Raw genomic sequence first — 12,906 nt, forward strand, 5'->3', positions numbered from 1 at the left:
TCATGTAGAATTAGGTCATGATCTGGGCTACTCACTAAACCCCAGATGAATGTCATATCCCCATGCTTGTCATGGTCTGCCTCTTCAATCATGCTGCTTCTTTGTAAGCAAGAGCTGGCACTCAAACCAAAGGGGGGGTGTGATGGGATGAGAATCTTCTTACTGATTTATCATGTTCGAATCGTGGGAATGGAGAACCCTTTGATAACGAGTGCTTTAGGGGACAACTGGCGCGAAGCGGATTGTTGGGGTCAATGGATCTCGGATACCTGGAAAAAAGAGGTTGGCACTCAAGTTGAACCCCTGATAAGAAGGTGTGGAGGTCGAGAATGAAGGTAGAAGGCTAGTAGGTAGTGGAGAGTATTTCTTTCCCATACCAGTAGTATTAGTGTTAGTCTTGTATTCTATTATTGTTAGATTTCTATTACATGTTTCTTTTGCTTCGTTTTCTTATTATCTTGTTATTGTTACTGTTTGTTGCTACTGCTTTCTTTTCACCTTTCATTGAGCTAGTGGTCTATCGGGAACCTCTTATCTTCAGGGGTCGTTTGGTACGCGGGATAAGGTAGGTAAGGGATTAAATTTATACAATGTTGGTTGATGGTACAAATTTATCCTGGAACGTGGTATAAATTTAATCCCAAACTTAATACTGAATAATCCCACCTTATCCCATCAAACTTGATATTATTTGGGATAAATTAGTCTATAATCCCCGGATAATTTAGTCCGCATACCAAACGACCCCTCAAGGTAGGGGTAAGGTCTATGTACACACTACGCTCCCTAGACCCCACTTGTGGGATTATATTGGGTTTGTTGTTGTTGTACTCAAATTGAACTCGTGTTCTTTAAAAATAAGAGTTGGTTTGATTCATTGGAAAAGTTGGTGATTATTGAATTTTCATATCATACGACAATAGTCTTCTTTCGGATTTGGTGATAAGACATAAGGCATGCTTTCCAGCGTTTACCTAAATCAATTTCAGTTTGAGCTTAGGTGTTCAAGTACTACAAGTTTCTAAGCATACCCAAATTGCATTAAGTTTCCTGTTCACTGACTTGAACAACTCCCCCAGTTCTATTTTAGAGTTCATACACAACAGGTAATAAATAGACAGAGAAGCCACTCGCATCATGAGATTTGTTTGCAAAAACTCACTTGTTTGATGTCTTAGAACAAAATTCGCTTAGTTGCTGCTCTAAAAACAAAAGAGATTAATGGAACAGAGAAGATTTTGTGGAGTCATACCGTATAAAAAAACCTCTTGTTGGCAAGAGAAAGAGAAAATTATGATAAGATTTAGAAGAGGATAGAGCTTTAGCAGTTGCAGTGACGACCTTGGCCAAATTACTAGCAGTATCACAATCCCACCAGTGATTAAAAATTTATCAAGTTTATAAACCTTAGTATTAGGACTATGGTGCCAAAGATGCCTCCAATATATTCTAGTATAACCAATGAAAAGCATAATATTCAGTGGTATCGAATTACAAACTACTAAAGCAAGATGCATAATAGTATTATACTCAATATTATTCCATCTGTTTCATTTTATACGGCTGACATATGATTGAACATAGAATTAAGAAAGAAAAGAGACTTTTACACATGCCAAAACCACCCTATAGAACTTGTGGTTTTAAACATACCATAACAGTTCTACGACTACAAGAGCATGCTGTTAAGGATAAATGAAGAGTTCAAAGTCAAAATATACCAAATACAATAGGTGTCATTCTTTTTAGAACCAACTAAAAGGAAATAGTTACCTATATAACGGAAAAGAGGGAGTATATAGTTACGCAAACCACCAAAGGAGGATTTGAGTCTCGGACCAGTTCCGAGACTCAAGATCTCTCAACAAAGTTAATAATATAGAGAAGTGCTTGCTTTTTTTTTTTTTTTTTTTTTTTGTGGGGGGGGCATAAACTTAATTTATTGTGGTCGGAACTTTGGCCTAACTCTGATCACCCCCGGCCTCGTCTCCTCATAACGATATCTGCAGAACATAATATTCATGTTTCATTTAGTTTGACTGGGTAAAGTGAACATTTGCTAAATGTTGACTTAGAAAATTAGAACCGCACAAACTAGACCTGTATGCCTAAAAGGAAGAGAATAATACCCGTTCTCGATGAGAAAGCTTCTTATGGCCAATGGAAGGGCAGCATGTCCCCGGCTATGAGTTCCTTTACCTGTGAAATTGTATACAGCAACACTTCAGACTAGTCAGACGACCTTATGCTTGTAAATCAGTTAAACTAGTAAAAAAAGATGCTCCAATTAAATAAAATTCAAAAACAAATGACGATCCATGAGAAGTTTTGCCACGCTGGTAAGAATGATCAACATAACAAGTATGCTTTATTAAAAGGAAGGATTACAGACTCATTTATGTCGTGATGCTATGACCTGATAACATGTATGAAATTGAGCTCTTGATAGTGATTCATCATGTATCAAGCTTAGCAAGTCACAGCAGGCTACTCAATTTTCCTAGTTAAAGCAACTAATGCACAACATTTTTTGAAAACACACCATTCTCACAATACTTCCAGATAGCAACAGAATGCCTAGAGCTAAAGAAATAGAGTGAGTGGTGAAGTGACAGTCATCCAGATAGAAGTAAAAACAGGTTCAAACACGCAACTTATAACTACAACCACATTGAAGAACATGTTGCTGGTGAATACATCTCTACTTATAAGATGTATCATATCCTTGAGCAACACTTATCAAGAGAAAAGTACCTGTTATAACCTCCAAGAAAGCTGGTCGCTGCTTATTCATCAGGGACCCTTTGCTCTCATTATCCACATCAATACAATCTGAAGTTTCAACAGATACAGCAGCTCCAAAGCTGGGCTTCAAGTTCACTTGATTCATATGACCAGCACGATTCACCTGAGATTCAATCTTTTGCAAATGTTCTTGTAAAGCTTCAACTGCCTCTGTTGCATGAAGACCATGCAAGTCGAATGTCCACTCATCATTCTTACAGTTGCGGATGCTCAGAATTTCCTTTGCTGCCTGGGCATTTAGCCTGTTAGCGACAACCCACTCTTCTTGGGCTTTTAGAGAAAAATGTTGGGCAGATAAGTGGTCACCTCTGAGATAGGCGTCACTGGCAGCCTTAGAGTGTCGAGCCGCTGACCTGTTTATAGAAGAAGAGAGGATCTCAGAATTGATTTAATAATAACCAGGATAAGAGCTTTACACGTTCAAAAGCATGTAACTTCTAAAAATTACAGTTGCAATGAAAATATAACAAAGAACGAAGATGGTTTGTTTCATCATATTATGTTGCATAACTTAGTTTGTTCAAAGATGATATTTGTTCTTGAAGTTGTTTGGCCACTAAAATTCTCCCAATATTTCATACTAAAGTTTGCCATCTCCAAATAGGCCACATATGAATAATTATTTATTTGACAACCAAACCAGGCCAAGCTTTGAGAAGACATCTGCGGCTCACAGGATCTTAGAGAGAGTATCACCTCATGTAGAGAAATATCACTAACAACAGAAATATTCACCAACTACCACAGCCTCACACATATATAATATAAAAGATTTCATGAAACACAAACTCAAGATACCAGTCTTAGCTGCCCTGATAAGTAGGACTACTGTTGCACCTGTAGAATTTTACATATATTCCCCGCTAAGTATCTGTATCAATCGATGATCGAAATCTTTGATATTTAAATAGTGGGATATTATTGTGCCCTATCATTGTGTTCTAGCTGTAAATTGTCTGCATCCCATCTTTCCACTTGCTTCTATATTTACTTCGAAAAAGGTGTTAATACTGGTGATAGGTAAAAGAAAGGAGAGGATAGATGAAAAGGGTGTTAAATTCTTTTTCCTCTCACGAATGTTGCCTTATTTCTTTTTGGATTCTTCAAATTGGTGCATGGTTCAGACCTTCGGTAAAAAAATTCAAAGTTTTTTTTGTAAAATAAGAGTCACAGTTTTAACACATTTGGCTAAAATCTTAACGGTTTCATTTTTTCAATCAAGTTACTGGCATGAACAAAACCCAGCCAACGCTTGACCCTCTGCTGGTATACTTTATCCTTATCTTCATTATAAACCATCCTTGCAATCTTAAATGAAATTAAAATAGGGAAGCAAGGAAATGGTCGTTTAATCATATTATCATTCTAAAGGTAAAATGCCTATATACAAGTGCAAGTAAAATTTACCTCGTCATTTTCATCGCGTCCTTCCGATGGATTGAATAAATATCATCCTCTTCCCGCGCAGGCTCAACTGGTATAAGCCCCAAACTCCCCGCTGCTCCATCAAAATGAAGTTTGTTCTCATTAGAAACAAAGTTGTTTATTAGTTCTTGACTGTTGCTCTGAAGACACTTAACGAACACATGACTCAAGTCATCCAAATTCACGCTGTCGGTCAATGACACACCTTTATTAGCAGCAAAGTTACTGTTATTCGCGAGAGAAGCCTCATTATTAGACTTCACACCTTTAGTATCTGTCTCTCCTTCTTTAAACTTTTGCACGCAGGGAGTATTTGCTTCTTTTGGAGTTAAAAAATTGTCAATATCAAATCCCTTGGTTTTTCTGTTGTCATGTGCAACGTATGTATGATCAGGAGATATCATTGCTTCCAACAATGTTAAGGCCGTATTGAAATCATTTACACCAGCCATGACATCTGCAATCAAGGTGTCGTCAGCCCAGGGGTGGAGCCCCTTAAGCTTTTGACACACCTCAAGAAAACCTCTTCCTTTGATAAAACCATCACTCTGGTTGAGACGAGAATCGCCAACTTGTATTTGATTGGCATTAGACCCTTCAGTAGCCATTAAGGATGGAAAACTTACAGATGGTCGCAGCAGGGATGAAAAAGGTTTATCTACCACGTCTCCACTATTCTTTGTGATGCTTTCAGATGGACCACTTAAGGAAGTGGTAGGAACGGATAAGAGCGGGAAGGGTTCTGTTTCAGGCTCTGGCTCAAGACCTTGTTGCTTCCGTCTCTCGTTATGGTCAAATGCAGCCCAACCAGAAGTCTTAGCTCTCCTCCCAGACATCTTCCTATGTAGAGGACTTGTCACACTTGTAGAAGCAGCCATCTTTAGTTGTGCATAGAAAGCACTTAAATCATTTTAAGTGCCACACCACTTCCTCTTCTTGGCTGTAACTCGGATAATGTCTCCTTAATTCAAGCTTAAATTTAGGCTCCAGGTTTTGGAAAAAATGACAGCTTCACTGAAAGAGTTTAAACTGCAACAAAATTTTGAACTTAAATTACATACAAAAGCTAGAATTATAGAACTAAAAATGTAACACATGCATATAAGGCCGGTTAAAAAACACTGTTTAACTTTGACGGGTCCAAATTTATTCTAGACTACCAACTATCATAAGCTCTACACTTTAGATCTGTCTACATTTTTTTCCTTTTTAATATCTATGGTGTCATGGCTAGCTTATGACCACCTCGATTAATTCACCAGACATCCTGTCCAACCAACAAGCATACATTGCTTGTGTAATCTTGTCTACCAAGGTTAGAACAGGTGGGCTCACCAAGTGTTTTAACTAGGATTCATACTTGACATCTGTAGGTTGTTACTCCCATGCCTTAACCACGAGGCCTTTCTCTTACAACCTTTTGATCAGCTTACTTTTATGCAAATTAATTTTAGTGCTTCAATCCAATTAAGACTCTTTTTATGTTGGTTCTCAAATAAGTTCTACAAAGTACAACCATACTTGAAAGACAAAAATTTGATTTAAAGCAGTATAATATTTACCATTGCACTTACATACATAAAAGTTAAAACCAATGATGTTTACACAGCTTATCTCCTACAATAATCACCTTAGTAAAACATTAACTTTCTACATTTTCAGAACCTTTGCAGCATTCAGAAGCAGCAAAAATTCAACCTTTAGCTAAAATTTAGGAAAACGGCAATTAGCATATATTCTTGTTAATGTCCTATAATAATTACCTTCAGTTAAATTTACAATTTTAACAACTTCAAAACCTTTGCATCATTGAGAAGCAGTAAAAATCCAACCTTTACTCGTGTTTTTTTTCTTCTTCTGATAAAGCAGTAAAATCCAACTCTTTTCTTTCTTTGGATAAAGCAGTAAAAGTCCAACCTTTAGCTCAAACTTGGGAGAACTACAATTAACTTACATTCCTGTTTCAATATACTATTATTCTAAATTTGAAAGAGTAAACAGGAAATCATTGGTAAAATAGTCAATAACATTCTGCAGTTCTATAAAGCAGTAAAAATTCAACCTCTAGCTCAAATTTAGGAAAACTACAATACAATTAACCTTTGCACCATTCAGAAACAGTAAAAATCCTTGCACTCTTTTCGCTCATTTCAAAAAAAGAAGTAAAAATCCAACCTTTAGCTAATAGTTTAAACATTAAGCAGGAATCAAGGGTAAGATAGTCAATATACCTTTAGAGATAGAGAAATCAGGAGAAACTGAACGGGAGGTATCGTATCCAAGGAGTAAAAGGAGTGAATGAAGGGTTAGAGAGCTGAGATGAAAACTGCAGAATAGGAAGAAGCAAAGATTGATTGTTGGCGGCGGACGGCGATGCTGAAAGGGATCTGCTTCTGCAATCCATAAACGTCTTGAAAAAAATTCCGATAGAATCTCCGGCGACCGGCGAGAACAAAGAGAATTCGAAAGATGAGAAGAGGAATGACGAAGAAGAATTGTATTCTTTTTTGGGTGTTGATATTTTATTATATTCCCTTGGAGTTGGATAACCAAACGGAGAAAAACCAAAAAAGAACACAGTTCCTTTTGCTTTTTTATTTTTATTTTATTTTTTGTATACTCCAATTTTTTGTTTACGTGTGGCTTGGAAAAGAACACAACAGTTCCCACATGCCACAGGGTCATAAATACTTATTGCTTGTGCCAACTTGGAAAGTCAATTTTGGCATGCTACATTCAAAATTGAGGAAAAGCTCCAAATAGTACGATACCCCTTGTACTTTGGCCCAAAGTAATCTTATTTTTTTTTGGGTGGAGTATTAATAGTTCATAGTTTTTTAAAAAGTAATATATTTTAAGTCTCAAACCTAACTATCGTGAGTTTTCTAACAGACATCCGAATATGCACGTGATATTTCCTTCAAAACAAACTATGTAGGGGCATTTACAATATATAGTTCTTTAATTCTTGGGAACAAACAGTTACTACTATTTTATATAATTGCTTGACAACATTTTAATTAACTCACAGTCCATTTTAATTAACTCAAAAGAAGTCGCCTTATCTGTGATAATATCCTGAACATTGAAATGTCTTTGGCAATCACAACAAAGAAAACTTTATATCTATAGCAGAAATTTGAAAAAGCGCACCATAGTAGCACCACCCCAAGACCAAAAAAGAAAAGTAGAACAATAACAACGTCATTTGAAAAAGAAGCACTTGAAAATGCAACAGAATAGCACCACATGAAACTACAACTCATTAGCAGTACTACATCACCAAATATCGGAAAGCAGCATAGTAGCAGCACCAAAGAAGCTGATAGCAATACCTGAAAAATGCACATATAAGCATTTGAAATGAGGATAAGCTACCATTAACATTTAACACATATTAGTACTAGAAAAAGTAAATTTACCAGTAATCCATTTAATTTTGTTGTGTCTGTTGAGAGTATATCCAACCAGAATCTATTTCAACTGCTACTTCTTGTCCAACTTCTTCTGGTCGCATCTCAACTTGCCACCGTCTAATTTGAACTATGAATATATATATATATATTCTATGTTAGTTTAAGTTTATTTAATAAACAACTAATTTTAATATAGTTCCATAGATAGTACATGCAGTTTTTCACGGATTGAAGTAGTCTCTGGTTGCACAACATTATATTTGCGAGTTCTTTTGTTGTGGCCAGACTTGTTGCATATACTACCGTCTAGAGACGTGCTTCCTTTTCATCCTTGTTCGACTTGCTCCAACCTCATCAACTTCCTTTCTTCTCACTTTTTGTTTTCTTCCTCTCTTATTCTTTCTTACCATCCTTGGAGGCCAAGGAGGAATTTTAGTTGATTTAGCCCATATTTGTGGCCCATTTATCAGAAGAATTGCATGCTGATAAATTTTTCCGTACGTTTCTACCTTGTAGTAGTCATCCACATAGTCAAGAATATCATCCATCTTAGCCCAAATTGCTGTAATAGCATGCTTGCAAGGAATTCCCATGATGCTCCATTTTCTACAGCTGCATGTTCGATTCTCCAAATCAACTATCCAATTGTCACGAATAGTAGCTCCTATAATCTCATAATTCCACTAATTGCATTTTCGAGGAGTATATTCACCGGCTGCAGTCTTATTTTTGTGCAAGTTAATTGAAGCTCCAGAATCACAAAGTGCTTTTCAAAATATACTCCTCCCAAAGTGCATGGAATCGTAAAACAACCTGGATCACCAAGTTTTTGTGGTAGCTTATTTTGAAGTATAGCACTACATTTTTCAGTAAGCATCACCACAGAAACTTCTTCCAATTTCCTTTTACTTGATAAAATTTCTTTTAGAAATTTGGAATAAGAAGGCATTTGTAACTGTAACGACTTGATCGGTCATTTTGAGCATTTGCATTCTGTTCAACTATTTGAAGTCTTGGGTAGCTTCATATGATGTATTATGACATATGTGAATCGTCGGCGTTGGTTTTCAGGTATTTTCGGAATTAGTTTGGAAGAATAAATTTCATAGTTAAAGCTTTACGTTGGAAGAGTTGACCAAGTTTGACTTTTTAGTATTCGACCTCGGATCAGAGTTTTTATAATTCCGTTAGGTTCGGATGGTGATTTTGGACTCGTGTGTATGCCCGGATTTGCATTTGGATAATTCTAGAAGGTTTCAGCACTAATTGGCGAAGATTAAAAATTTGAAGGTTTGGAAATGTTCATAGGTTTGATCGAGGTTTGATTTTATTGATATCGGGGTCAAATTTCTATTTTGGGAGTTATAGTAGATCCATTATGTCATTTATGACTTGTGTGTCAAATTTGAGATCAATCCGAAGTGTTTAGGCTTGTTCGCCGTCGGTTTTGAATTTTGAAAGTTCATTAACTTCATTAAGTTGATTTGAGGTGCGATTTATAATTTTGATATTGTTAAGTGAGATTTGAAACAACGAGTAGGTCTGCGTTATCATTTGAAACTTGCCTGCAAAATTCGGGGTCGTTCGCAGTTGGTTTGATAGCATTCAGACGCTTGGTTGTAATTCTAGAAGTTCTTGAGTTCTCCCTTCAAATTTCATGCGTGTTGATGTCCGATTCATGGTTTTGGGTGTTATTTTGGTGATTTGATCACGCGAGCAAGTTTGCATGATATTTCTAGACTTGTGTGGATGTTTGGCGTGGAGCCCCAGGGCTTGGGGTGAGTTTTGGACCATTTTAGGCCATTTTCAGTTGCTGATTTTTGGCTACAGGGGTGTGCATCGCGATCGCGAACATTTGGTTGCGCTAGCGAAGAGCAAACTGCAGTTTGGGGCCTTGTGAATCGTGATCGCGAAGGCCTTTTCGCGATCGCATAGGAGAAATTCCTGCTGCACATGGCTGACTTATGAAACTTATAACTTGCAATCTATAAGGAATTTGGAGATGATCTAAAATTAGAAGTTGTAGCCCTTGATGTCTAGTTTTCAGAAAGTTAAACTATTTTTCATTTGGAGTTTTGTAGAAAACGTTATGGCCATTATACTAGAGGCTATCTTGAAAGAGTTTGGGAATCGCTGATGAAGAATTTATTCATCGCCGTCGCGAAGAAGGAAGCCTAGGCAATGGATTTAATGTCCAATTTCGGACCTTTGAGCCATTTATCCATATTTTGAGTTGGGGACCTCGGGATTTAGCTATTTTTAGTCGATTTTCATCATATGGATTGGGGTAAGTGTTCTCTACTCTGTTTCAATTTTATTTCATGAATCTATCTTCGTTTTTGGCATTTAATTGAGGATTTCTAGAGAGAAATTGGAGGATTTTGTCTAAAGTTTCATAGAGTGAATTTTTGAGTTTTGAACAACGATTCGGAGTCAGATTTGAGTGAAACTAGTATGGTTTGACTCGTAATCGAATGGGTTGTTGGATTTTGTATGTTTTGTCAGGTTCCGAGGTGCGGGCCTGGATTTGACTTTTTGGTTGACTTTGGGCTTTTGATTAAAGATTTGACCTTTATCATTTGAAATTGTTTCCTTAGGCATTATTTGCTGTATTTTAGTTGCTTTTGGCTAGTTTCGAGCCGTTCGGAGGTCGGTAAGCGCAAAATGGCATTTTTGAAGTATCCTTTGGCTTGCTCGGTATTGGATTTGGCTTGTTCGAGGTAAGTAAAACTTCTAAACTTGGTGCTGAAGGTATGAACCACTGAATATACATGTTATGTGCTTAGTGTTAAGGTGACGCGCATGCTAGGTGACGGGCGTGTGAGCGTGAACCGCATGAATTACGACTCGGTTGATTCTGTGATACTGTATAGTTACTTAATCTTGTTTCTATCCATGGAATTTCCACATGTTAGAGAAATTAAGCTGTGAATCATATTAGAAATCATGTTTAGGTTATATGCTTATTCTGTTGGTACCTACTGAGGTCGTCTCTACTGTTGAGTTATTTATTTAAATTGCATCTACATACTTAATCATGTTCATTCATTTACATATCATATCTCAGTCTCTGTTATCATTCGTTATGACATCATATTATTGTCATTATTTGGGCTGATTGGCATGAGATTTATGAGCTCGAGAGACTGGAGAGATTAATGACTGAGTTGGGGCCTGAGGGCCGGATTGTGAGTGATATTGATGGGATCGGGCTGCATGCCGCAGCATGTATATATATATATATATATATATATATATATATATATATATATATATATATATATATATATATATATATATATATATATATATATATAGAGATCGGGTTGCACGCCACAAACAATCCTTATGGCTATATATATGTGGATAGGGTTGCACGCCGCAACAAGCCTTATGACTATATGTGGATCGGACTGCACGCCGCCGCAGATTATATTAGCACTTAGGTAGGAATGCACCCTCCGGAGTTTGCACACCCACAATGAGCTCAGGTTCTATTGATTCATGATGGGACCGGGCTGCGCGCCACAACAAGTACCGTGCAGGACTGAGTGACCGAGTGAGTTGAGTGACTGAGCGTGATGAGTGTGAGTGTGAGATAGTGAGATTGAGTACTCTTAAAATGCGGGTACATGAGTTCATTACTGTGGTGCATTGCATTAACATGTATACTTGGTACACATGCATAGAGATGCATTCCCTCATGTCACACGGTTTTGTGACATTTATGACATTCACATGCACATTAACATGTAGGCATAGAGATGTACTTTCTTCATGCCATATGATAATGAGACTTCTTAACTGTTGTTAAATGTTTTTGGGAGAAATCATAATTTTCAAACTTACTAATATTTTTGGTGTTTTCGGTGAAAGATTTGAGATTTACTGTTATACTTGAAAAGCATGCCTATTTTCCGTAACTGTGAACGAGCTGAGCTATTTATTGTACCATATTTATTATATTGTTATGAACTGTTGCTGGTTATTAGAGTTGGACTCTAACCGTTGTTACTTATTGAGTACATGGGGTCAGTTGTACTCATACTACACTTCTACACCTTGCGTGCAGATGTTGAATGTTGAGGTTGCTGTGTACGCTGGGAGCTGGATCTGAAGATGTACCTGCGTTCCAGTTATGGCTATCACTTGTCCTTGGTAGCATTAAATTTAAATTCTGTTCATTTACATTTCAACATATGTTGTAATTATTTTAGTTCAGTCTTGTAAAAATCTAAATCTTAGAAGCTCATGATTTGTACTACCAGTCCTTAGAAAATCTTTTGTATACTAGTTCAGTTGTATTATTATTTCTTCTCTTAATAAATCTCATTAAATTGGATAGTTGGTTATTGGCTTACCTAGCAGGTTGGGTCAGGTGCCATCACGACTAGTGGAATTTTGGGTCGTGACATGTTGGTATCAAAGATCTAGGTTCATAGGTTCTACGAGTCATAAGCAAGTGTCTAGTAGAGTCTTGAGGATCAGTATGATGATGTACATACCTATCTTCGAGAGGCTACACGACATTTAGGATAAACTTTCCATCTTTCTTTCCTTATCGTGCGATATTGATTCAGCTTGAAGCGTAACTCTTTGAATTCCTTCAACACACTCGTATGCGCATGTGAGCGCTCAGTATCAGTTGTGCGTCGACGGCTTGTGATTCCATGGATGAGGTGCGAGATATGATTTCTGTGTGTTGATGATGGGCCAGTCTAGAGGACTTGAGGCCAGTTTTTGATGGTAGCTTGAGCACGGGGATTTCAGTTATGTGAGTATATTCTTTTGGACTTAAATGTCCGATAGTGTCCCTATGAGTGGAATTTATGGCTCGGTGAGTGGTTAGATGGCTATATGATGAAATATTATATGACTACGGGATGTGTTCAGATTGTTTGAATGTGATGAGAAGAGTTTGCTTGAGATGAAAAAAGGACTATTCGGTGCTTGATTCTTGTCTTGATATGACATATAGTCTTGAGTTATGAGTATATTGACGGATCTTTCATGTTGTTTAATTGAGGAACGAAGCAGATTTTCATGTCTTGTTGATAAGTTCAGACTCAGGAAGAAAGCGACTGCGTAGTAGTTGTGGCTGTGAAACGGGATAGAGAGATGCCAGTTTGAGGCTAAGCAGGTGGGTTATCACCTGCCGCGGTAACCTACGGATGTGTGATCCTTATAATGTTGTGTGGAGGCTTTCTTTTCTACCAGTGGGTATAGGTGTTGCGATTTGAGTTCGGATTAGTTGAGAAAG

The 12,906-nt window shown here is 37.2% G+C and overlaps 1 protein-coding gene across 1 annotated transcript; it reads right to left on the reverse strand.

Annotated features, from left to right (window-relative positions):
• Positions 1 to 1,667: 1,667 nt before the first annotated feature.
• Positions 1,668 to 6,802, reverse strand: LOC104085878 (uncharacterized). Its single transcript, XM_009589996.4, has 5 exons — positions 6,462 to 6,802; positions 4,213 to 5,259; positions 2,755 to 3,158; positions 2,130 to 2,199; positions 1,668 to 2,003 (listed from the first exon to the last, which is right to left on the reverse strand). Exons 2-5 carry the CDS (start codon positions 5,106 to 5,108, stop codon positions 1,940 to 1,942), a joined length of 1,434 nt encoding a protein of 477 aa, XP_009588291.1. The 5' UTR covers positions 5,109 to 5,259; positions 6,462 to 6,802; the 3' UTR covers positions 1,668 to 1,939.
• Between the last annotated feature and the right edge of the window lie 6,104 nt (positions 6,803 to 12,906).

Source organism: Nicotiana tomentosiformis, chromosome 5 (assembly GCF_000390325.3).
Source record: "Nicotiana tomentosiformis chromosome 5, ASM39032v3, whole genome shotgun sequence".
In the NCBI taxonomy this organism is placed as follows: domain Eukaryota; kingdom Viridiplantae; phylum Streptophyta; class Magnoliopsida; order Solanales; family Solanaceae; genus Nicotiana; species Nicotiana tomentosiformis.

Bases quoted from the DNA above. Each gene is read 5' to 3' on its own strand.
- LOC104085878 (XM_009589996.4), bottom strand. From the start codon at position 5,108: ATGGCTGCTTCTACAAGTGTGACAAGTCCTCTACATAGGAAGATGTCT. The intron at 3,159-4,212 runs GTAAATTTTACT...TTCTATAAACAG, and splicing joins GACGCGATGAAAATGACGAG to GTCAGCGGCTCGACACTCTA. The intron at 2,200-2,754 runs GTACTTTTCTCT...ACAATTTCACAG, and splicing joins TTTCTTGGAGGTTATAACAG to GTAAAGGAACTCATAGCCGG.